This window comes from Callospermophilus lateralis, unplaced genomic scaffold (assembly GCF_048772815.1).
Source record: "Callospermophilus lateralis isolate mCalLat2 unplaced genomic scaffold, mCalLat2.hap1 Scaffold_101, whole genome shotgun sequence".
Taxonomy (NCBI): Eukaryota; Metazoa; Chordata; class Mammalia; order Rodentia; family Sciuridae; genus Callospermophilus; species Callospermophilus lateralis.
The window spans coordinates 2,273,372-2,300,570 of NW_027510272.1; the positions used below are offsets into that span (position 1 = coordinate 2,273,372).

General features: G+C 39.0%; 1 protein-coding gene and 3 pseudogenes across 1 annotated transcript; all 4 read left to right on the forward strand.

Moving 5' to 3' along the window:
- The first annotated feature begins 1,245 nt into the window (after positions 1-1,245).
- On the forward strand, positions 1,246-3,981 carry LOC143386432 (protocadherin alpha-6-like; annotated as a pseudogene).
- A 3,768-nt stretch (positions 3,982-7,749) lies between these two features.
- Positions 7,750-11,556, forward strand: LOC143386433 (protocadherin alpha-7 pseudogene; annotated as a pseudogene).
- A 6,290-nt stretch (positions 11,557-17,846) lies between these two features.
- Positions 17,847-23,830, forward strand: LOC143639937 (protocadherin alpha-11-like). Its single transcript, XM_077107963.1, is given in 3 exon segments — positions 17,847-19,302; positions 19,304-19,974; positions 23,741-23,830. Coding segments are annotated over 3 exon segments (2,217 nt in total).
- On the forward strand, positions 23,827-25,649 carry LOC143639938 (protocadherin alpha-12 pseudogene; annotated as a pseudogene).
- The last annotated feature ends 1,550 nt before the right edge of the window (positions 25,650-27,199 follow it).

Consider the following 27,199-nt stretch of genomic DNA (forward strand, 5'->3'; position numbering starts at 1 on the left):
AAGTTAGGGACTCACTGAATTACTGAAGCTGAATTTGAACTTGCAATCTTCCCGCCTCAGCCTCCCAAGTCACAGGGATTACAGGTATGTGTCACTATGCTCAGAAAAAAAAATGTGAATATTGAAGATTTGAATTTGGAGGTTATTAATGACTAGTCATTCTCCCACATTAAACAGATTGTATTCAAGGAGTCAGCATGTATGGGTGAAAGTGACAATCAGAAACAGAAAGGAAAGATGAAGATGTGGGATTAGGAATACCCTAGAAAGATGAAGCATGAAAGAGGATGAGAAAGAACATTTAGAAGATATACCAGGAGGCTGGGGTTCAGAGAAAAGGATGAGCTCATTCTGGACAACTGAAGAATCAAGAATAAAAATATACTGTAAAATTCACACTAGAATTTGAGGTGTTGAAATATATGGAATGAAAATATTTTAAGTGGGAGGAGTAATATAAGCTGCACAGAAATTAAGAAATGTCATAAAGAATGTTAACTAAAATTGTACCTTCTATTATTACATAAAGAACCTAAAGATTATTGATATTTATGGTACAAATAAAGAATGGACATCAATGATCTATGAGGTTTTAAGTTTTTAGACAAAATTATGTAATTTTAAATTATGTTATTTCCCTAGAGCAATATATAATACATATATATGTATGTATATATAATAACATTACTATGTTTTGTGACAGCCATACATGGGCAAGTTTCTTATCCATCCACACTTATAACTTTCCAAGACTAGTTGGCACCAAATTTAAATTTTTTAAGTAAAGGTTTAAAATTTTGGAAGAAAATTTGTATTTCTATGAATAGAGGGTTTCCTCTAATAATAGAAGTTAGGAGAGATGGCACTGACTTTGAAAATAATAAAGACAAGGATTTACTTTCAAAGTAAGGTAAATAAAAATATATATACTAGCATTCTTTGATATTCTCAGTTTATGTATATTGTATATCTATGTGTACATATAGATACGAATTACCAAAGAATGATACTTTAATCCATTGAATGAATCCATTTCTTACTCTTGGGAACCGCATGATGTCACTGTCTACCACGAAATTACAAGTAGCCAATATACAAAACCCTTTCGTCCTATTACTTCTTTACAAGACTGCTGAATGATGGTGGACTCAGAAGAATTGAATTAATAGACTTGGAAACATTCAGCATTTCATTTTTATGCTCAGAAGATATCTTCTAATGGAATTAACACAAGAAATATTTGACATGGATTTTACCACTGAAGGCAGACTGGGAATACGATGTCTGCTGCTCTCCTTTTCTCTCCTCATAGCCTGGGAGGCGGGGAGCGGCCACCTCCACTACTCCGTCCCCGAAGAGTCCAAACACGGCACCTTCGTAGGCGACATCGCCCAGGACCTGGGGTTGGAACTGGAAGAGCTGGTGCTGCGCCTATTTCAGGTGGCATCCAAGGACCACGGGGATCTTCTGGAGGTAAATCTGCAGAATGGCATTTTGTTTGTGAATTCTCGGATCGAAAAGGAGGAGCTGTGCGGGCGGAGTGCAGAGTGTAGCATCCACCTGGAGGTGATCGTGGACAGGCCACTGCAGGTTTCCCATGTAGAGGTGGAAGTGAGGGACATTAATGACAACCCCCGGTGTTCCCGGTAAAGGAACAAAGAGTGCTGATTTATGAATCTAGGCTGCCAGATTCTCTGTTTCCACTGGAGGGCGCATCAGATGCAGATGTTGGATCAAATTCCATCTTAAACTATAAACTCAGTTCCAGCGAATACTTTGCATTAAATGTGAAAACAAACAGTGATGAAAATAAACAAATTGGACTCGTGATAAGAAATCCTTGGACAGAGAGGATGCTCCTTAGCATAATTTATTCCTGATAGCCACTGATGGAGGCAAACCTGAGCTCACGGGCTCTGTTCAGCTGCTGGTCACTGTGCTGGACGTGAACGATAATGTTCCTAGTTTCGAAAGGTCTGAATATGAAGTGAGACTATTCGAAAACTCAGACAAAGGAACTACAGTTGTGAGACTGAACGCTTCTGATCGGGATGAAGGAACGAACGGGGCAATTTCCTACACTTTTAATAATCTTGTTCCACCCATGGTTACTGACCAGTTTAGTCTAGATGCAAACACTGGAGAAATAACAATTCAAGGGAATTTGGATTTTGAACAAGTAAGTTTATACAAACTCTGCATTGACGTGATGGACAAAGGCCACCCTCCAATGGCGGGTCATTGCACGGTTTTAGTGAACGTTTTGGATGAAAATGATAATGTTCCTCAGATTGCAGTGACGTCCTTATCCTTGCCTGTCCGGGAGGATGCTCAATTCGGTACGGTCATTGCCCTGATCAGCGTGTCAGACCGTGACTCTGGAGCCAATGGACAGGTGACCTGTTCCCTGACGCCTCATGTCCCCTTCAAGCTGATGTTCACTTTCAAGAATTACTACTCGCTAGTGTTGGATAGCGCCTTGGACCGCGAGAGCATATCTGAGTATGATTTGGTGGTGACTGCGAAGGATGGGGGCTCACCTTCGCTGTGGGCCACTGCCAGCTTGTTGGTGGAGGTGGCAGATGTGAACGACAATGCGCCAGTGTTTGCACAGCCGGAGTACACGGTGTTCGTGAAGGAGAACAACCCGCCAGGCTGTCACATCTTCAAGGTGTCTGCGCATGACGCGGAGGCGCAGGAAAACGCGCAGGTGTTATATTCACTGGTGGATCAGCGGGTGGGTGAGCGTGCGCTGTGGAGCTATGTGTCAGTGCACGCGGAGAGCGGCAAGGTGTATGCTCTGCAGCCTTTGGACCACGAGGAGCTGGAGCTGCTGCAGTTTCAAGTGAGAGCACGCAATGCTGGCATACCGCCCCGGGACAGCAATGTGACTCTGCAAGTATTTGTGCTGGATGAGAATGACAATGCACCAGCACTGCTGGGACCTTGGCAACAAGGAGCAAGCACCGCTGTTAGCGAGCTGGTGTTGCGATCCATTGGCGTGGGCCATGTGGTGGCGAAAGTGCGCGCGGTAGATGCAGACTCTGGCTACAATGCGTGGTTGTCTTATGAGCTTCTGATGGCGGCGGGTGTAGCGCGCAGCCCGTTCTGCGTAGGGTTGTACACTGGGGAGATCAGCACCACGCGTGCTCTGGATGAATCGGACGCACCACGCCAGGGGCTTCTGGTGTTGGTGAAGGACCATGGAGAGCCAGCTCTGACGCCACTGCCACGATATTGGTGTCTCTGGTGGAGAGCAGCCAGGCGTCAAAGGTCTCCTCTTTGGTGTCCGTGGGCTAGCAGGCCAGGAGGTGGTACTGATGGACATCAATTATCGCCATCTGCGCGGTGTCCAGCCTATTAGTGCTCACGCTGCTGCTGTACACCCCCTGCGGTGCGCAGCTCCGCCCACCAAGGGCGTGTGCGTTCTGGGAAGCCCACGCTAGTGTCTTCTAGTGCAGTGGGGAGCTGGTCTTACTCGCAGCAGAGGAGGCAGAGGGTGTGTTCTGGAGAAGGCCCGCCCAAAACCGACCTCATAGCCTTCAGCCCCAGCCTTCCACCTTGTCTAATTGGGGCGGACATAGGTGACAGCCACGATTTGAATGAAGATCATTGTGCCAGAGTAAGTCTAAATTTTCATAATTACTGTTTAATATGTGTTTATTTTAAATTTATAAGTATTTTCTGAAAGCCTAGGTTTTACATTTTTTTTATTCTTAAAATTTTGATTCACTTTACTATATTTATATCTTTTTATTCTTTTCTTATTATAATCTCATTGGTTTGTTTTTTTGGTTTTAGTGGAGAGTGGGATTAGGTATTTACCATATTGTGAATCTCGTGATTTTTTCTCAAAATCAAAATTTTATTTGAAATGTCATTTTCTATATAATTTTCCCTTTTTTGTGGTTGATTTCCTAGGATTTTACCTTTTTGGACTTGAACTTCAGGAAAGTTATTTTGAATATGCTTTTACTTTGATCAAACATTGAAATCTCAACATCATTATTTCACTTATGTTTTATACTTTCTGGGTTTTTTAAAAAAATATTTTTTAGTTGTTGATGGACTTGTATTTTCACTTATTTGTGTGTGGTTCTGAGAATCTAACCCAGTGCCTCACGCATGATAGGCAAGCATGCTACCGCTGAGCCGCAACCCCATCCCCTTCCGGCTGTTTTTGTTTGTATTTTTGGTGTTGGATGTCTAACTTGGGGCCTTCTGCATGCTAGGTTAATGCTGTACCACTAAATCCCCTTCCCTGCATTTTCCATTTTAAAATATCCTCTGCTGCTAACTTTTATTACATAACACTTTCAATTTATCTATTTTGTGCCAAAACTCTACCCATTATATTTTATTTTACATGTTGTGTCACAGGCCACTTTGATTCCAAGAGGCATTAGTGATTTTTAATGTTGCTCATTTAGGGATAAAATACAAAAGAGTGGTTATCAGATTGCATACCTGTGATGGATATGAAGGAGTGAATGAAGAGATTTCATACTTCAATAATGTTATTTAGCCCATGGTTATTACTCAGTTAATTAATGACACAAATACTGTAGAAATAGTAATTGCAGTGAGTTTAGACTTTGACCAGAGTGTATTAATACAAGATCTGCATTACTGGGGTATGGCTCAATGGAGGAGTACCTAGCTCACACAGGAAAGACCCTGGGTTCAAATCCTGAAAAAACAAACAAAAAGGAAAAAAAAACACAAAAAAATCTCAATAAACAACAATAAAATAAAACAAAAAACTGCATTCCTGTGACTTTGCAATTATCTTATTTGTGAATTTCATTTGGTGGGGTTCACTAAGTATAATACTTTTACTATTTTTCTATTTAATTATTTAAACTACTCATTATTTCTTTATATGAGAGGCAGCAAAGAGAAGTGACTCAATGTATTGAGCAGTGATACTCTTTTCCCTTGGCTAAATTTCACCACTACCATTTTTATGTTGTGCAACATTGGATAGATTATTCTTTTGGATCTCAGTTTCCTACTTACAAAAGAATAAGAGGGAATTATTGTAATGATTTAGCAAGTTGGTAAGTATATGGTACTTGTAACAATGTTTATCAAGTCATAAATGCTTAATTAAATTTAGTAATTATTATTCTGAAAGGGAAATAAAAGCTTTTATGTGAGAAAGTTGTTATTATGAATTCCATATCATTTTACTTGGTGTAAAGATATTTGTTATGGTATTCATAGGGTGGTCATAATTGCCAAATTAGAGATATATCTATCATTTTGAGTGCCATGTGTTACATTGAAGAAAATGATATCAGTTTTCAAAGATACATATTGAATTGAGATTTTGACAGTGAAAAGCTTTTGAATTCAAAGGACATTTAAGATGCTGAACCCTCAGTGATTTCCTGAAGATTTTTTTTTAGGATTTTCTGTTGTTCATGTTTTTTAGTAAATACCAGACTTTCATAAACCTGAATGAAATATTTTCCCACATTTTGAAATTGTTCAAGTTTCATTAAAGGAATGAATTAGGGTTTGTTCTCCCTGCTGTGTGCTCAATTCTAATATTTAATGAAAGAAACTATTGAGTTTTCTGGGTTTTTTTTGTTGTTGTTGTTGCTGTTGTTTATTTGTTTGAGACTGGATCAAGATGTGTTAGGCTGGGATTGAATTTATGATCCTCATTCTCTGGAGTAGTTGGAGGTGACAAATCATACCTCAGCATGTCCTGCTCTGAGTTTTTAAAAAGAAATATATAATGATTTGTAAACACTTATTTTGCACTAAAGAGCAAAAAAGAAAGAAAAACTCCAAATCTCCCCTAGTTAAGAACAGCAAAATCAGTGCTTTTTACACCAATCAATAAAAAGCAAAATTTGTGTATATGATTGTATCTAGCAACCTTAAAACAGTTTGCTTTCTTAGGAATTAGAGAAGAACCACAACCATTGCTACTGAGTCATCATTTCTAAAAAATTTCTATGCAGTCTCTATAATACTGTGCCTGCCAAGAACCACTGACTCAAAATGCAATCCCTGGCTTCTAGAATTTCATAGAACAATAAAGACATGTCATACATAAACATGACTAATAAAATGCAGAATATTGTAAGAGGTAGAAGAAAGATAAATCATAGTATAATTAGAATTGAACAGAAAACTCTGCCTATTTTCCTACGTTGAGGTGAATCTTCCAGAGTCATGATGATATTAGTGATTTTAAGAATATTGAGAATAATTGGTGTTCTTAGGAAGAGAAAAATTTAAGTAAATGAGTGCACAGAAAATTCCAAATATTTCTGAAATCAGGGAATTATCCACTTTGGTTAAAGCATATGATTCTCACAAGAGAGTATGAAATAAGGCAAGAAAATTAATGTGAGAAAAATCTCTTGAGGGCTGGAGATATAGCTTGCCTTGCAGGCACAAAGCCATGGGTTCAATCCCCAACACTACACACACACACACACACACACACACACACACACATCTCTTTGAGTAACTGGACAGAAATTTTTACTTTCTTTGAGAGTCATTTGGAAAGTCATCAGAAAGTGTGAAGCAATAGTGATAAAGGTGTTTCAGGAATATTACTGTAAGTATCTGGTGAGGGTGAATGAGGTTGAGATGGAAAAGGTTACACAATAAAATGCTTTGGCAATAGTCAAGGAAAGCAGCAATCATTAGAAACTCATTTAGGAAGACAACAAACATGGAAAGCATTAAAAGAAAAATGTGATTATTTTACCTGCTTTTGGGAACAGGGTAAAACATTTGAGAAAAGTAACATTACTAAGCAGATCTAAAAAGCCTTGACTGAAAGCAATTGCTGGTCACATGGCAGATTAGCATAAACATTTAGTTAATGAAATGTTTATACATTGAAAGAAATACTGCAAATCATATTGGAGATTATAATAAAGGCATGTAATCATAAAACGTAAGGCTTAGAAAGGATGGAAAGAGTAAACAAATATGAATTCCTACATCAGAATATGTAAATTCTGAAAAAAAGAGAAATTCAGAATACTTGTTCCTCAAAACTTACCCAAATACAAATTCTTATCTTCATATATTCAAAAAATCTTGTAATAGCTTATTTTAATAAGAAAATTATCTAAGTCATTCACATACTCCTTACCTCCTTAGAGAAAAAGCCTAAACTTCCTACCATTAGTACATACTTCAAACACTAAATCCCCAGATTGCAATGGAGTTTTCTTAACAGGTTATATTAAACCTAAGAATATGAAGTTTCCTGAACCAAAGAAATTTAAATTTAGTGTTATTTAAATGATTAGCATTATTTTTCACTTATATTTATCTTTATTTAAAAACTGTTGATAAAAATTCTTCTAAGGCATAAAAGCCATTATGGTGCTACCAAATATTCAAAAGCTACAATTATGGTCTCATTAAACGTACATAATTATAACTCCAAGAAGCATGAAAGATATTGTTTCACATTTTAACACAATGAAGGAATATATTCAGCGTTTGAAATACACTTTTAATTTTATTAGTAAAAAGCTAAATTTTATAATTCCTACTTACAATTTGGGCCACATGATGTCGCTCTAAACCGTCAATTGCTCTCCTATTCACCAACTCATCCTTTATCCATTGAAAAGACGTTCTGCTGTTTCACTCTTTGGATGCAAAACAATGGCCAGCATATAAGGAGTGGAATGAAGTTATATTAAGATTCTTCTAAATTTTGAAGCAAGTCTCTCTAATGGGAATAAAAGTCAATAATTTGAAATGGTGGACCTGAGTGGATGCAACAAGGAGAGCTGACAACTACTTCTGTTTATGGTAATTCTAGCAGCCTGGGAGGAAAGGAGCGGCCAGCTCCATTACTCGGTCCTGGAGGAGGCAAAACACGGCACTTTCGTGGGCCGCATCGCCCAGGATCTTGAATTGCAACTGACGGAGCTGCTGCCTTGCCTGTTCCGGGTGGCTTCCAAGAGCCCTGGAGACCTTCTGGAGGTAAATCTGCAGAATGGCATTTTGTTTGTGAATTCTCGGATCTACCCGGAGGAGCTGTGCGGGCGGAGCGCGGAGTGTAGCATCCACCTGGAGGTGATCGTGGACAGACCGCTGCAGGTTTTCCATGTGGAGGTGGAGGTTAAGGACATTAATGATAATCCACCGGTGTTCCCAGTCACACAAAAGAATCTGTTTATAGCAAAATCCAGGCCACTTGACTCTCGGTTTCCACTAGAGGGCGCCTCGGATGCAGATGTCGGAGCCAATGCTCTGCTGACTTAGAGACTGAGCCCCAAAGAATATTTCTCATTGGATGTACCACCCAGGCACGAACAGGTAAAACCTCTTGGACTTGTGTTACGCAAACCATTGGACCAGGAAGAAGCTCCAGAGCTTCACCTATTGCTCACTGCTACCGACGGAGGCAAACCCAAGCTGACTGGCACTGTTCAGTTACTCATCACAGTGCTGGATGACAATGACAATGCCCCAGTATTCGACAGGGCACTCTATACAGTGAGATTACCAGAAAACGTTTCTTTAGGAACGCTGGTAATTAACCCCAATGCCTCAGATTTAGATGAAGGAGTGAATGGGGATATTGCTTACTCATTCTCCAGTGATGTTTCTCCAGATATAAAATCCAAGTTCCACATAGATGCTGTGAGTGGGGCAATCACAGTGATAGGACATATTGATTTTGAAGAAAGCAAAACTTACAAAATTCAAGTAGAGGCAATTGAGAAAGGTTCTCTACCACTGGCTGGTCACTGTACTAATGACAATGCTCCAGAGTTGACTGTCACTTCCCTGTCTCTTCCCATATCTGAGGATACCCTGCCTGGCACAGTCATCACCTTGATTAGTGTGTTTGATCGCGATTATGGTACCTATGGACAAGTGACCTGCTCTCTGATGCCTCATGTCTCCTTCAAGCTAGTGTCCACTTTCAAGAATTACTATTCGTTGGTGTTGGACAGTGCCTTAGACCGCGAGACCGTATCTGACTATAAAGTGGTGGTGACCGCCACGGATGGAGGCTCACCTTTGCTGTGGACCACTGCCAGCTTGTTGGTGGAGGTGGCTGACGTGAAAGACAATGCGCCAGTGTTCGCTCAGTCTGAGTACACGGTGTTCGTGAAGGAGAACAACCCGCCAGGGTGCCACATCTTCACGGTGTCTGCGCATGACGCGGACGCACAGCAGAACGCTCTGGTGTCCTATTCTCTGGTGGAGCGTCGGGTGGGCAAGCGCGCGCTGTCGAGCTACATGTCAGTGCACGCGAAAAGCGGCAAGGTGTATGCTCTGCAATCTCTGGACCACGAAGAGCTGGAGCTGCTGCAGTTCCAGGTGAGCGCGCGAGACGCTGGCATACCGCCCCTGGGCAGCAATGTGACTCTGCAAGTGTTCGTGCTGGATGAAAACAACACTGCACCAGCACTGCTGGGACCTTGGCAACAAGGAGCAGGAGGCACTGTGAGCGAGCTGGTGTCGCGGTCAGTTGGTGCGGGCCACGTGGTGGCGAAAGTGCGGGCGGTGGACACAGACTCTGGCTACAATGCGTGGCTGTCTTATGAGCTTCTGCCGGTGGCCGGTGTCACGCGTAGTCCGTTTTGCGTGGGACTCTATACTGGCGAGATCAGTACGACACGCTCCCTGGATGAGATGGATGTGCCACGCCAGAGCTTGCTAGTGCTGGTGATGGACCATGGCGAACCTGCCCTGACCTCCACCGCCACAGTGCTCGTGTCTCTTGTGGAGAGTGGCCAGGCGCCCCAGGCCTCCTCCAGGGCGCTGGCAGGTGCCGCTGGCCAGGACGCTGCTCTGGTGGATGTCAATGTGTACCTGATTATAGCCATCTGCATGGTGTCCAGCCTGTTGGTGCTCACCTCGGTGCTGTACTTGGCGTTTGGGTGCTCCGCGTTGCCCACCCAGGACACGTGTGGTCCTGTGAAGCCCACGCTGGTGTGGGGAGCTGGTCCTGCTCCCAGCAGAGAAGGCAGAGGGTGTGCTCTGGAGAGGTGCCACCCAAGGCTGATCTCATGGCCTTCATCCCTAGTTTGCCTCAGGCACCTACCTCTATAGAAAACGTGAGTCTTATATTTTTCCAACAATTAATTGAGAAAAAGTATTGCCTTATTTTTCTTGTTAAAATCAACTGTTCATTTTATTGTTTTTTAAAAATATTTTGCTAATTGAAATTATGGATTCACCTTCCTCTTTTAAACGGTGGATTTCCAAAGTCATTTATATATCTACAACTTGTAATTAACTTTTTTGACTTGATGATGAGAATGGAATCCAGGCTTTCCTGGGGCATGCTCACTCACCTCTATGGTGAGCCCCATCAATGTTTATAAATGTTATAAGTATTAAATTTTGGTATATTGCCGCAGTCTGGCTGCAGCAAAATAGTGGGGGGATGACGAACAAGTTGTATATGTTGATACAGCAGGAGATGAAGCCCTTTATTGTAGGACCAGAGGGATATTTATATATTTCACAGAGCTTATCTAATTAACATAAACTAGATACAGCAGTCAACCAATCAGGAATCTCCACACTTAATGACTCCATGGCATTGCTTCACAAACCACTCCCCCTGGCATTTTGCCAGGCGCCATCTTGACTTGTTTACAGCCTTTGGACCATGAGGAGTTGGAGCTGCTGCAGTTCCAGGTGAGCATGCGGGACTCTGGTGTGCCACCCCTGGGCAGCAACCTGACTTTAAAAGTGTTCGTGCTGCATGAGAACGACAACGCGCCAGCACTGCTGAGACCTTGGACACAAGGAGCAGGCGGCTCTGTGAGCCAGCTGGTGTCGCGGTAAGTTGGTGCCGGCGACGTGGTGGCGAAGGTTCGGGCGGTAGATGCAGACTCTGGCTACAATGCGTGGCTGTCTTATGAACTGCTGCCTGCGAAGGGCGGTGCTCGAAGTCCATTCCGTTTGGGGCTGTACACAGGCGAGATCAGCATCACGCGCTTGCTGGATGAGGCGGACTCACCCAGCCAGAGCTTGCTGGTTCTGGTGAAAGACCACGGTGAGCCGGCACTGACCGCTACTACCACAGTTCTGGTGTCTCTGGTGGAGAATGGTCAGACGCCAAAGGCCTCTTTGCGAGCGTCAGCTGGAGCTGCTGTCGCAGAGGTGGCATTGGTGAATGTCAATGTGTACCTGATTATAGCCATCTGCATGGTGTCCAGCCTGTTGGTGCTCACCTCGGTGTTGTACTTGGCGTTTCGGTGCTCTGCATCGTCCACCCAGGACACGCCCACCCAGATCATTGCCATCTGTGCTATATCTAGCCTGTTGGTGCTCACGCTGCTACTGTACACAGCACTTCGGTGCTCAGAGGCGCCCACTGAGGGCGCGTGCAGGCCTGGGAAGCCCACGCTGGTGTGCTCTAGCGCTGTGGGGAGCTGGTCATTCTCTCAGCAAAGGCGGCAGGTGTGTTCTGGTGAGAGCCCACCCAAGACTGACCTCATGGCTTTCAGCCCTAGTATTCCTCCTGGTTCAGGTTCTGAAGATAGTGGAGTCCAACAGGAGATCTTTGAGAATGTGAGTACAGCAATACCGTGATGAATTTCATTCCCGTTAATGTCACTGACATATTAGTTCACCAATTTACTATTGTAAATTCATTGTTTTCTTAAATTTGTTTTTGCCTTTCTCTTTTGATGGTTTATTAAAAGCCTACTGCAAATCTAGCCATCTTCATCACATTTTATTTCAGTCATTGAGAATATTTCTTAGTAATATTCTTCAGTTGCTAAATATAATAACAAAATACCAATATTGAAATAGGATGAGTCAACATTTCCTCTTGCTTCGGAAAGTTAAGTTTGCTAGGAAGAAGGCAAAGATCATGATGGGAAATGTAGAATATGGACAAGGCTCCAATCAACTTCTCAGTTTTCCAGCAATTTCATTCTTCCTATTCTAATTGGTGTCCTCCATTTTTTATCATGTTTATGTATTCAAAACTACCACCATTTTATTTTATAATTTGAGTTTAAAACATGTTTATTTCTTAACTTTCTATATCTTTAAATTATCTGTCGCTAATGGAGATGGGCATGGTTGAGGCAGCTTCGTTTTATATACAATTTTTTTCTTTATAAACAACAGCATGCTTTTTTGAGATGGTCTTTGCAGTGGGTAGAGTTTTAGCCTTGCCTTTGGAGGTCGTTTTAGTATTTTGGGGGAGGATCATTAATACCCTTGTATTATCAAACTCATTTTTTTTCAAAGTCTACTCTTTTAGATAGACAATATTTTCCCTTTTACTAACATGATGTCAATTCTGCTTAATTAGCTGTTAAACCCATTGCTACTTTCTTCCAGTTTAATTTATTGAGCTCTTCTACTTATTTTGAAGATTTATTTGGGCACAGATCATACTCATTTTCTTCCATTCTTAGCACTTGTCATAAGGCTGTACTGAAATATTTTAGATAGGAAAATTAGTACTTGTGCTTTCAGTTTAAGACATTGTTCGCATAAATGGTGAAGTGCAATATTGTTGCCTGTGCTTAGCAAGATGTGTGGTCTTTAAAATGACATTAATAATTTAAGCATAGGAATAATGAAATATCAGTAAAGGTACTTCCACTTGAGTACCTCATTGTTGATTATTCAGAATTTAACACAGTATACTCCAGATACATTTAACACAAAGTATATTTTGTTTTGTGTTGAGGTTGTAGCTTTAGTGGTAGAACACTTGTCTAACAGGCACAAAACCCTGGGTTCAATTATCAACAGTGCAAGAAAAAAAAAATTTGTGGTTTCAGCACCATCACCATGTGAGTTGTTTTATTTAAAGAAATCCCAGAGAATTTGTAATTAAACCTGTAAAGATATCTATTAAATAGTATGGAAGGTTAATTACAATTTTGTTCTTTTGGACTTCAATTACAAATGAGATACTCTTTGATTCTGCTGTGTGAATACATATTTGCATTTGGAAGGAGAGTCAAGTTATGGACAGGGTAAAGTCCAAAGAAACACTTTGAAGGTGTTAGTGGCTATTTTCTGTTTTGAAAGAGGAACTTTAGGGGCTGGGGATGTGGCTCAAGCGGTAGGGCGCTCGCCTGCCATGCGTGCAACCCGGGATCGATCCTCAGAACCACATACAAACAAAGATGTAGTGTCCGCCGAAAACTAAAAAATAAATATTAAAAAAAAAGGTATTAAAAAAAAGAAAGAGGAACTTTAGGAGGATGATTTCCATGAAGATAAACATTAGGAAAATCTTTAGAAAAGGGTTACCATCACCCACGCCTTCATATATTATGTGTGAATCTCTCCATCTGTAGATGGGGGAGAACAGGAGCAAATGTTGGTGATTATATAGTAAACCACCACTGTATAAGCTATTTCTTGTTAGAGTCTGTAAACAAGTCATCATCACCCCCTGGTTGTTTTGCTGCAGCCGGACTGCGAGAATTTCTATTTGTTAGGCATGGTATGAAGGGCTTAAAATACATCTTTTCATTTAATCCCAATTCATTTGTGATAATTTGTAAAATACTGTACATAGAACTATCCAAATTTTAAAGATAAGGGAAACTGAGATATTTATCTATCTTCTCCAGTTCCCTTCAACTAGTACATAATGGAGATAATGTTCAAATGCATATCTTTCACAATCCAGACCATTCTTTTTAAAATATTTTATTTTTAGATGTAGTTGGACACAATACCTTTATTTTATTTTTATGTGGTGCTGGGGATCGAACCCAGGGTCTCACTTGTGCTAGGTGAGTACTCTACCACTGAGCCACAACTCCAGACCCAGAGCCATTATTTTATTCATCATTATGTAGAATTTTCTTCAGTAAATCTTTTCTCTTTTATCAAATAGTGCTGGTTATGAAAATTGAGTGCAATTGGTATACAGGGAATTCCTTTCTGTTTTGCTTTAAAAAGCCCTTCATGATTATATTAATCATTAACTTTGTGCAGTGCTATGATTGAGGTGGACATTAGGATTTTTTTTTGGTGAAAGTTTTTCTTAGGAGAATTCATGATTATCACATGTTTTAATCAATTGCTACATTGACAGAGGCATTTATATTATTTAATCAGTAAATAATTAAGAATTGTATTATAAGAACTATGGATAAATTGTTTAGAAGTGATAGAGATAAAGAAGAGTTATTTAATACATGAGAAACATCATAGGCTGCATTTTCTAATAATGCTGCAAAACACCAAAGTCAAATATCACATAACAGAGTGACCTTGTTTGTTCTTTTTCATGAATAAGGATAGTGTTTTATACAAGTATAAATGATAATGTAACTTCAAGGATCCTGAACATGGTCAAAGGATTCAGAAGTGTTTACAATGTTTCATACTTCCTTAACAGCTTTAAAGGCTTTGGTTTTCCATGAAAATCTTTAAATGTATGTAGGTCTTTCTCAGTTCAGCCTTCTTCAGTCTTATTGTTGGCTGAGAGACTTGTGCCAACTAAACAAGGATTGGAAATTGTATTTACTAAATAAGTCACGCTAGAGCAGAGTCAGCCTCATTCAGTAGATCCTACAGTGGTTGGATATTGAATTTTAATCTGATTTTAAAGAGCTTCCTGAGGTTCTGTGAATGGCTACAAAATTAATTTCTGTGTTTTATGTTTTCAAGAAATATAGCACTAATATAACATAAGCTATGCATTCTAACTAGGACTAGCAGGATACACAGGTAGCATTTAAAGCTAACCAAATTAATTTTGTAAAGGTCTAGAACAAAATTTCTTAGTCCTCAGTTGATTTTGCAAAGTCAAAGTTAATGATTATAATGATATGACCTATTGGCATTAGCCTAGAGCCAAATATTAGGCTCATCCCACAAAATGAATTTGAATAGAGCATTTTTTTTCTCTCTGGGTGATTTAGATGGTGACACCTGAAATATTATAGTTAATGAAAAAGATGGATCATTGACTCACACACCATATTGAATGTTTCATTGACTTGCCATTTGCCCAGGGCCAGTTTGTATAATCACAAAATATCATATTATTGAAAATTGACCCCTAAATTAACATCTGTTTTTAATTCAAATATATATTATCATCTATCATGAGTAAAATTTCTCATATTTATATCTGTATTTAGGAAAAAACCTTATTGTGCATGACATCTCAATTCCCAGTTCCCATAATTAAGTGGCTGGAAATCTGTTGCTTATCTTGTTGAAAAATAAAAAATTGACATGCTTCAAATGTCATTTTAAATACACTGTTATCTGGTCAAATGTTGTATTTGAATTAAAAGTTCATATGACTGATGTATAATAGAATATGACAGGTGTATAATAGAATTCAGTGCCATAAAATGTGTATACTTTTTAAATTTTTAAACAGAATTTTAATTTACTTTAATAAGAGTTTAATGTTATGGGGAAAGAGTAAAAATGAAAAAAAAGTGAAACAAAATCACAAATTAGTAGTAGAATGTATTTTTAAAGTCAAGATTAATAAAAATATCAACAAAGAAGTATGATGACCATTTTTCTCATATGCTATTGCAATAATTTTCGGTTGCAGATGATCCATCAAAATGAACACTGAGGAAGAAAATAGCCTGAGTCCCCAAATTTGAAGGCAGCCTGGGAGATCTTGACTCTTAAAAAACCTATATAAAATAAGCAACTTTATGTAACAAAATATTTAAGCTAAAATTTTTATTCTGAGTCACTTTCTACTCTAAACTTACATTGTGTCATCTTTTTTCTCCTAAGTGGTTATGAGAAGACAAAGAAAACATAACCAAATCACAGTGTCAGGCAATGAAAACTCACATCAACAATTCTGATTTTCTGTAGTATATACACACAATGCAATATTACTTAGCCTAAAGAAAAATGAAATTATGGCATTTGCCAGTAAATGGATGGAACTGGAGACTAACATGTTAAGTGAAATAAGCCAATCCCCTAAAACCAAAGGCTGAATGTTCTCTCTGATATAGGAACGCTAACACACAACAAGCAGGGGAGGGAAGAATAATAGTTCATTGGATTAGACAAAGGGGAATGAAGGGAAGGGAGAGTGGATAGGAATAGGAAAGTATATTCCAGATACATTTAACACAAATGAATGAATCAGACATAACTTTCCTGTGTTCATATATGAATACACAACAGTAAAACTCCACATCATGTACAACCACAAGAATGGTATCCTAATTAGAAAAAGTTATACTCCATATATGTATATCAAAATATACTCTACTGTCATGTATATCTAAAGAGAACAAAAAAAATCCCATTTCACTTAGTATTCTATGAAATTCCATTTCCAAACTCTAAGCACATCTTTAGACACTCAGAGGAGATATATTAGAAATCACTTTGCTTGTTCTGGATGAATATATTATTGAAATTCCCAAATTCTTCAACAACAAGCCATTTTAATTAATGTATTTTGATTGGATTGAGAAAACCAATGTTGGTGATTTGGAAGTAGCAAAATGGTACAGGTATTGTTTTGTGGTGATTTTTAACTTCATGGAGTTATTTCTTTGAAAAAATCATTTTACAGTTGAAAGGATTATTTCTATTATATTATTCCTCCATTACTTAATGTTCCATTTGGATGTCTCATAGTATTAACAATGTAACTTATGTGAGAAATCATCTATGTCAAATTCATAATTCATCTAGGCCAAGGGACTTTTCCTTTGTAAATTCTGTATTTTAAATTAACAAACTTGAAAATACATTATTTATTTTTTCTGATTATTTTCCTATTGTTCTTTAATGGCTATAAAGTCACTTGTAACAAGAAGACAGTTAAATGTAAATAATGAAGAATAAGAACTGAAGGAAAAAAGATATGATATAATTAACAATAGTGCTTTATTTATTTCAATATAGCCAGAAGAGATGATTTTGAACATTTTATCACAATGAAATGATGTATGTTTAAGGTGGTAGATATGCTAATTACCCTGGCTTGATTATTACACAATATATACACAAATGAAAACATTCAATTGTACCCCATAAATTTGTACAAGTATTACATGTTAATTTTAAAAATTAAAAGAGACATGAGAAGGCATATTCATATAGATAAAAGCACAGTATGCAGAACATAAAGTCTGAAGAGTTGTTATTACTAAGATTTAAAGTTTTTCTTTGAGGGTGAGGCGTGTAGCTTAGTGGTAGAGGGCTTGCCTAGAATACAAAGGGCCCTAACTTCTGCAAAAACAAAAAACAAGCTCCAGTGTCAAAATTATTTTTGAGTTTTCTAGCAGACCCAGTTACAAAGGAATTTGGAAGTAAAATAATTCAATTTTGATAATATGTATTTTAGATTTGATAATATTTTTGTATGAGGGACGATACTTTAGGTAAACATTAACTCTGTTTTTCCAACAGGTTTTTTAAATAAGTGAACTCTCTCTTTCTCTAAGTACTTAGATAAGTGAAATAATAATTTTATAATTCTAAAAGAACCATAGAAAGAATTTAAATTTGATGTTATTCAAGAAACAAAGTGCCATTTCCACATATATTTGATTTCAATACAACTTAAAATCTGAACATTCCATAAAAATCACTTTGGAATTGTTTAGAAAAAAGTAAGGTAAAACATGAAAATTCTGGGGTGGTGGATGCAGTTCACAGTACTCACAATTTCAGGCACAAGTTGTCGCTCTTTGCTTGAAAGAAAGATTCCTCTCATGGATTGGTCTGGTAAGGCATTCCTCCTAAAAAACCACTCCATCATGTTGGATGCTACTATGAAAGGATCCTTCGAAACTTCTCAAAAATTCAGCGAGATTTTAAACCTGAATTGAAGTATCTGATACAGTAAGTGTAAGAAAATCTTATTTTGGAAGCCAACTTCGTATGCAATGTTAGGTTTTCAGCGAAGGAGTTTGGGTACTCTGCGACTACTGATCTCGTTTCTGCTTCTGGCAGCCTGGGAGGCAGGGAGTGGCCAGCTCCACTATTCCATCCCGCAAGAGGCTAAACATGGCACCTTTGTGGGCCGCATGGCTCAGGACCTAGGGTTGGAACTGGAAGAGCTGGTGCCCCGTTTGTTCCGGGTGGAGGCCAAGGGCCGCAGGGTCCTTCTGGAGGTAAATCTGCACAATGGCATTTTGTTTGTGAATTCTCAGATCGACCGGGAGGAGCTGTGCGGGCGGAGCGCGGAGTGTAGCATCCACCTGGAGGTGATCGTGGACAGACCGCTGCAGGTTTTCCATGTGGAGGTGGAGGTGAAGGACATTAATGACAACCCGCCAACGTTCTCTCTCAGAGAACAAAGCCTGCTGATTTTTGAATCTAAGCAGCCAGACTCGCGATTTCCGCTAGAGGGAGCTTCTGATGCGGATATAGGCGAGAATGCTCTACTGACCTACAGACTAAGTCAAAATGAGTATTTTGCTTTAGAATCACCACCGAATAGTAAGCCGACTAAAAGACTGTCGCTTATATTAAAGAAGTCACTGGACAGAGAGAAAACTCTGAAGCTTAATTTGCTACTGACTGCCACAGATGGAGGGAAACCAGAACTCACAGGCACCCTTCAGCTCTTGGTCTCTATCTTGGATGTTAATGACAATGATCTGGAGTTTGATCAATTAGAATACAAGGTGAGAATGATGGAAAACATTGCTAAAGAAACTCTTTTGATAAAGTTAAACGCCACCGATTGAGAGGAAGGAGTAAACGGGGAAGTAACATACTTCTTAATGTCAATTAAGCCCAATGGAAAACTCTTATTTACACTAGATGAAAATAATGGAGAAGTGAGGGTCAATGGAACTTTACATTATGAAGAAAATAAGTTTTATGAAATTGAAGTGCAGGCCACAGATAAGGGGAATCCCCCGATGGCAGGTCACTGTACAGTCTGGGTAGAAATTGTAGACACTAATGATAACGCTACTGAAATTACTGTGACTTCTCCGTCCCTCCCAGTACGTGAGGACACTCGGCCAACCACAGTCATTGCGTTGATAAGCGTATCCAACAGCGACCCCGGTGTCAACGGCCAGGTGACCTGCTCTCCGACGCCGGATGTTCCCTTCAAGATTGTGTCCACCTTCAAAAACTATTATTCACTGGTGTTGGACAGTGATCTGGACCGAGAAAAAGTGTCAGCATATAATTTGGTCGTGACTGCACGAGACGGGGGCTCGCCTTCGCTGTGGACCACAGCTACTGTGTCGGTGGAGGTGGCCGACGTGAAGGACAATGCACCTGCGTTCCCACAGTCTGAATACACCATATTCGTGAAGGAGAACAATCTGCCAGGCTCCCACAACTTCACGGTATCCGCTGGAGACGTGGACTCCTGTAGGTGGCAAGGTGAACGTGAATGAGCTGGTATCAAGGTCAGTGGGTGCCGGCCACGTGGTGGGTAAGGTGCGTGCAGTGGGTGCAGATTCCGGGTACAATGCGTGGCTCTCCTACCAGCTATTGCCAGCTGCAGGTGGCGCTCGCAGTCCATTTCGCGTGGGGCTATACACCGGTGAGATCAGCGCCACGCGCGCCCTGGACGAGACAGATGCGCCACGTCAGCGCCTGTTGGTTCTGGACCACGGTGAACCAGTTTTGATGGCCACGGCCAGAGTACTCTTATCTCTGGTGGAGAGTGGTCAGGCGCCAAAGGCCGCCTCACCTATGTTTGCCAGCTCTGCGGGCCAGGCAGAGGCGCTGGTGGATGTCAACGTGTATCTGATCATAGCCATCTGTGCGGTATCCAGCCTATTGGTGCTCACACTGCTGCTGTACACAGCGCTGCGGTGCTCGGCTGGGCCCACCGAGAGTGCGTGTGGACCTGGGAAGCCCACGCTGGTGTGCTCCAGCGCGGTGGGGAGCTGGTCATACTCGCAACAGAGGAGGCAGAGGGTGTGTTCTGGCGAGGACCCGCCCAAGACCGACCTAATGGCCTTCAGCCCCAGTCTTCCACCAGGACTAGACAGAGAAGATGAAAAAGGAAGGCAGGAGGCAGGATCAAATAACCCAATACAGGTGAGTTTTCTAAAAATTCCACCTATTCAGAATGTTTATGTTAAATTATTTGGAATGTTTGTTCACAGAAATTTTTAAAATGAGAACTCTGTATTTTGAATATTGTTTTAAAGAACAATGTCTGTTAGTTATATATGTCAGATGATACATATATCCATTCTTTTAATAATGAAAAACCAGGTTTCTTCTTTTTAATGAATGTGCTCTTTCTTCGAATGTTTGTTGAAATACATTGAAAGAAGTTTTTGAAGATTGACCCTACTGTTGATACTTGAGTACAAATAATCACAATTTTTTTTTGTGGATTCTTTAAATTTACCAACCCTTTTCTTTTTTATTAGTTGTTCAAAACATTACAAAGCTCTTGACATATCATATTTCATACATTTGATTCAAGTGGATTATGAACTCCCATTTTTACCCTGAACCCTTTTCTTTTAACAGCATTGGCCTTGATATTTTCACATTATTGAATTAATTGGTTAAAAAAATCCTGTGTCAGTGATTGAACCCTCTTCATTAGGTCTGAAATTATTTCCTTTTCTATAGAGCTTAATATCCATCTTAAATGTATTATCCTTCAAATAAAATTTAATTTTGCATCTACTTCTGTGGCAAAACCTATTTTTATATTATTTGAAGGAAAATATCCAGCCTTGCATTGTAATATGCTGGAAATAACATCCTACAATGGAAATAATAAAATTGTCCATTCTTAATTTTTTCCTGTGAGCTTGCAATTGATTTATCTAGCACATATTCAAGCAAAACTCCCTGATTCATGTTTTTAAAGTAAACTAGGCAAGTAAAATTATTAAAATTATTCAAGCAAATCATACAAACTTGCTAAGGGCATATATGTTTATGATATCTGCAACAGTGCTTATGGGCATTGTTTCCTACATTTTTTGAATTTATCTGGAATTTAACTCCATTAAAGTGAACAAAACTGATAATTATCGTTGTATGCATTTCACTTTTATTCCTTTTGTGGTACTGGGTTTTGAACCTAGGGTTGCTCTATCTATCACTATGCTATTTCCCTAGGCCTACTTATTTATTTATATATAGATAGGATATTTCTAAGTTGCCAGAGCTGTACTCAGTCTTAGAATTCTCCTGTCTCTGTCTCATGGATAACTGAGATTAAAAGAATTTACCACTGTACCTGACTATTTCACATTTTAACTGCTCTGTCTTTAAATGTCTTATCTCTTAATGTTCATGAAAAAAATCTTTCTGTGTAGGATAATCATGTAAGAGTCTAGCAAAGATCATTTACCACTAGGAATTTCTTCTAATTCTGTGTGGGTTTTTTTGTTATGGATATGGTTGTAGAATTCTTTGAGAATCAGACATGGCCGTTTTAATGTTATACATCATGTCATTTGGCATAATATTCTAAAGGAGTCCATTCTTGGAACTTGGATCAGGAACTCCTATATTTGTTTGTTTCTCCTCCTCCTCCTTCTTCTTCTTCCTTATAAACTTTTGTATTTCAATATTAATTGGCTAATAACATTCTTTAAGTATTAAAAGTAGGTAAAAGATATATGAAATTGTATAAATATAATAAATATGAATATTAAGGCATACATTATTGCCATTTCCAAATGAAGTCATTTGATTAAGTCAAGTTCATCTAAATTTACTTTTAAAAAGACATTGGAGAATTTTAGATTACAGTTTAAATTTTTGTAAACAATTACTTTTGCATCACATAAATAGCTGGTGCACATTTAGATAATTCCAAATTGCCAGATATAAGTTTTATAGATTCAGAGTCATTCATATTTATTCTTACTGTCAGAGCTACATTCTTTGGTAAAATTATAATTTCACCTTATTTTTTAGTTCAGGTAAGTACTAGGATAACAGATTTTATTACCTGCTTAATAATTTAATTATGTACAACAGTGTATGAGAACTACATGACAGTATTTTTTTCCTGACAGTACCTTAGCAATCCAGGTACATAACATTTTTGAAAACGGAAAATAGGAAATGAAACTTGGTGGTGATGTTCAGCAATTTAAATAATTAGTTTGATTATATCAAAATTAAAGTGGTTTTCTTAAGTAAGAGCCAGTTTTATAGTTATTTTATACTCAGTGGTTATTTTTTCTGGTTATATAAAGGCCTCATACTTAACTTACCTTTATTGTTGTATGTAAGAGGAGTGGCAACAAATTATGGGCTTGAAGATTTGGGTTTGAATGTTAATGAAACTATAAAATCTATGTTTATTTTTCTTATCTATTTTGTTTTCATGATTATCTTGACATTAAAAATTATGAAAGCTCTTTTGGTTCACCTTGAACCATAGTCACCATTTTGATTTTCTGAAGAGACTTATATTTTGAGTAATTACTAACTGATCTGTAGGGAAAGATTTATGGAGAAACCAACATGTTTGTTTTATGTTCACATTCTTTTGCCTCTGGTTGGTGAGATTAAGTACCTTAAAACACTTCATGAGATCATTTGCATATTGGTCTGCCATTGTTAGCTTAGAATATTGTGAAATTTGGCAGCTTGACTCATACATTTTCATGGCAATGCTTTATTTCTTCCAAATAAAGCTTTCTAGAACTTGTGCTTTGCGTTGCTTTAACATGCTATGGGAATAAGAGCAGGTGTATGAAAAGCCATCACATATAAACATCAATGAATCCCAAACAATAATATTGTTCATATTTATGATGAATTACAATATTCAATAGAGTTGTACAATTTATATATGTGAAATGTTTAGCTCATAGAAATACTTATGTTTCATTTTCTCTACTAGATAATGACATTCTTAACATTTTCCTAACATCTTAAAATAAAGTGTTTGGGAAGCACTTTATCATGAAAACAGTGTGAATTGTAAGCAGTGTAAGGTTAGGAGTGATTATTCCCCGAAATAGTTAAAGGGTAACTTCTTTTATGCCTTATTTTCAAAGGTTTTTAAAAATTTCATTTATTCTAATTTGTTATAGATGACAGCAGAATACAATTCAATTCATATCACAGAAATAGAGCACAAATTTTCATGTCTCTGGTTGTACACAGAGTTCGTGTTTTCATACATGTATTTAGGGTAATGATGTCTGTCTCATTCCACCATCTTTTCTACCCCCATGCCTCCTCCTTTCCCCTCCCTCCCCTTTCCCTTATCTAAAGTTCTTCTATTCCTCCCACGCTGCCCCCATCCCCATTATGAATTAACATCCTTATATCAGAGAAAACATTTGGCACTTGGTTTTGGGGGATTGGCTTACTTCACTTAGCATTATATTCTCCAACTCTATCCATTTACCTGCAAATGCCATGACTTTATTCTCTTAATGCTGAGTAATATCCATTGAGTATATATATCAAAGGTTATTTTAATGATAAACTTTGAAGCAGAAACTACAACATAGGCATTTTCGTTTTGTTGCTAATAACATATAGGTTAACTAAATAGGATCATTCACAAATGATCCATGAAATGATCCAAAATAGAATTTAGAGTGACTGAGAAATGGCTAGCCCCAAAAGAACCTCTTGTCTTTTTGTTGTATTTACATAATCAGTCACATATGTCACTATACACTCAAAAGGTGAAGAAGGAAAATTCTGTCTGCACACATAGTTATCAACCATTTACATATAAGGTCAACTCCATATTGACTGGAACGCAGGTCAAGAATTATTAAATAGGTACATAAAGGGTCATAAAAATCTCATGTATGCTCTCCTTTAAAACAGCCTTCACTGTCTGCAATGGTGTTTTTAGAGTGGAGGACTGATTCCTGCAATTGCCGCTCTAGCTTTTACTCCTGGCATCCAGGGAAGGGGGAACCGGTCAGCTTCATGGGCCCCATGACCCTGGACCTGGGCCTGTTCTGGGTGGTGTCCAAGGACCGCGAGGACCTTCTGGATGTAAATCTGCAGAATGGCATTTTGTTTGTGAATTCTCGGATCGACTGGGAGGAACTGTGCAGGTGGAGTGCAGAGTGTAGCATCCACCTGGAGGTGATTGTGGACAGACCGCTGCAGGTTTTCTATGTGGAGGTGGAGGTGAAGGACATTAATGACAACCCACCAGTGCTCAGACAAAAACAACATAAGGTCTGAATCTGCTCCTCTGGACAGTTTCTTCTAGAAGGCGCTTCTAATAGGGATTTGGCATAAACTCTCTCCTAACTTATACACTAAGTTTAAATGAGCATTTTGCACTTCAAACAGCAACAACAAAGATAAAAGCACATTGCCTGTGTTAATTTTTCGGAAGTTATTGTACAGAGAGGAAACCCCCAAACTTAATTTATTGCTGATAGTCATTGACGGTGGTAAACCGGAGCTAACAGGATTGCTCAGATTGGAATAACCATCCTGAATGTGATGCCAACGCTCCAGAGTTTGATAAGCCTGGTTATAAAGCAGCATTGTTTGAAAATGTCAGAAACAACACTAGAATAATTCAACTAAATGCTTTGGATATGGACGAAGGCCTGAATGGGGAAATTTCCTGTGAAATCAGAATGATTTTGCCAGTGAGTGAGAACTGCAAGTTTTCAATTAATCCAGGTACAGGTGAAATTAGAATCCACAGGGAATTAGATTTTGAAGAGAATAATGCTTATGAAATTCAGGTTAATGCCATTGAAAAGGGATTCCTTCAATGTTAGGTCACAGCTTGGTTCTGGTGGAGGTTCTGTGCCTGAATGACAATATTCCTGAGAAAATGGTTACTTCACTATCACTCCCTGTGAGAGAGGATGCCCAAGTGGGGGATTAGCGGGTCTGACCGTGACTCTGGGGCCAACAGACAGGTCACCTGCTCCTTGTCATCCTACATACCCTTCAAGCTGGTGTCTACATTCGAAAATTACTATACCCTGGTTCTGGACAGTGCCTTGGACCATATCTGCCTATAAAGTCGTGGTTACTACAAGGGATGAGAGCTCACCTTCGCTGTGGGTTACCACCAGAGTGTTCGTGAAGGTGGCGGAGGTGAACAACAATGCGCCGACTTTTGCGCAACTTGAGTACAAGATGTTGGTGAAAAAGAACAACCCACCCGCTGCGGACGCACAGGAGAACGCACAGCTGTCGTATTCGCTGGTGAGTGGGCGATCGTATGCTGTCGAACTACGTGTCAGTGCACGTGGAGAGCGACAGTGTGGGTGCGCTGCAGCCACTGGACCATGAAGAGATTGAGCTTTTGTAGTTTCAGGTGAAGGCGCAGGACTCTCGCGTGCCACTCCTGGGCAGCAAAGTGACGTTGCAGGTATTTGAGTTGAATGAAAATGACAATGCTCGCTCCCTGTGGAAGTCAGGGGCGGGCATCCCAGGTGGCACAGTGAGTCAGCGTGTACCACGATCAAGGGATGCTGGCTAAGTGGTAGCGAAGTACATGCAGTGACCCTGATTCAGGATACAATGCGTGACTATCTTATGAGCTGCTGCTGGCGACTGGTGTCGCGCAAAGCCGGTTCTGGGCGGGGCTGTATACTGACGAGATTAGCACAAGGCGCACCCTGGACTAAGCAGACGCGCCAAACAAGCGCCTATTGGTGCTAGTGAAGGACAATGGCGAGCCCTCACTGATGGCCACTGCCTCAGTGCTTGTGTCTCTCCTGGAGAACAGTCAGGAGCCAAGGAACCGGCAGGTGCTTCAGACCAGAAGATGGTGGTGGTAGATGTCAAGGAGTACTTGATTATTACAGTCTACGTGGTGTCCAGCTTCTTTGTGCTCAAGCTGCTGTGTATGCCACCCTGCGGTGCTTGGTAGAGCCTGCCCAGCACACATGCCGGCTTGGATAGTGCATGAGGATGTGCTTTTTTGAGATGGAGGTTGGGTGGTACTTGCAAGAGACAGAGAGTGTGTTCTGGAGAGGACCACCTAAGACTGACCTCTTATTCTTCAGTTCCAGTCTTTAGCCATCTCCAGAAGATTGTTTAAATTCTTCCAGGGAAGTAAGTTATTTATATCATTTATGTATATGTTTCCCTGTAATAACTTGATTTTAGGTTATAACCATATCATCTTTTTCTTATTCTTTTCTTCATAATGTTATCCCATAAACCATGAAATGTCTACTGTTCTCTGGTCTGATCATTCTTTTCTTAAATCTTAAACCACTTATCACTTGTTTACTTTAGTTTCACATAATTTTCATGTATTATCATATTCTAACATTACATGCATAATTGGAAGATAATGGAAGACCTATTGAAGTTCATAGAGAGTACTGAAGTTTAATAGCAACAATAAGGAGTTTTTATAAATTAGCAAGTTGTCTGCTAATTAAGAGATTCTCAGCTGAAACACTTTTCCTTCTATTTTTTCATTTCTACATTGAGTAACTGTGTACATCTTTACTTATTTTCAAAAACAACATATTTAATTAACAGTTATCTCAAGAGAATATGAAGAAATGTAGAAAGAAAAATAATGAACTTTTCTATACAATTTACATGGATTATTTTGCTTCTGCTGACCTTAATGAACTCTAAATGAGAGAAGCTCATATGTCCCAAATTCTGATGTTGATTAACATATAAAAATTTTCACAATTATATGTCACTTTCTTCATTCCAAATTAGTAGATATGAACTTTGTATAGAATAGTATATAACTCTTTAGTTTTTTGTTTGAAAATTTGATTTGCCATAAGCAATTTTGTTAGATGTAAATATCATTAAAGTTAGAAAACCTTTGACTCTACATATGTAGCCATCTCAAGCTAAAAGTCAAGATCTTTGTCTTAGTCATTCTTATTTTGAATATTCATGTGTTATTCAACATTACTTTAGGGAATGAGTTACATAGATATAATGAAGACTATAGATCACCACATCTGAAAATTTCCATTTCTCTCATTTTTCTTGCTATCTATGAGTGATTAGCATTGAAAATAATAGTATGTCAAATTAAAAACTGACCAGGTGTTTGATAACTCTTAAACTTATTTTTTAATTTGGTCATAAATTTAGGATTTCAGGCAAATTACAAAAATAATTAAAAGAATACCTAAACTCATTAAACCTGATTCCTTAATTTTTCCTTATGTACTAGAGCCATTAAAATAGCCTCCTTGATCTCCATTCTAATTTCTCTGAAGGCTTAAATTATGACAGTAGAAATGAATCAAAAGAACCATGTACAGGAATTGGGAATATAAGATGTAGCTGTAGAGGATTTGCCTAGCATGTCCCAGGCTCTAGCATGTGCAAGTTTAATTGCCAG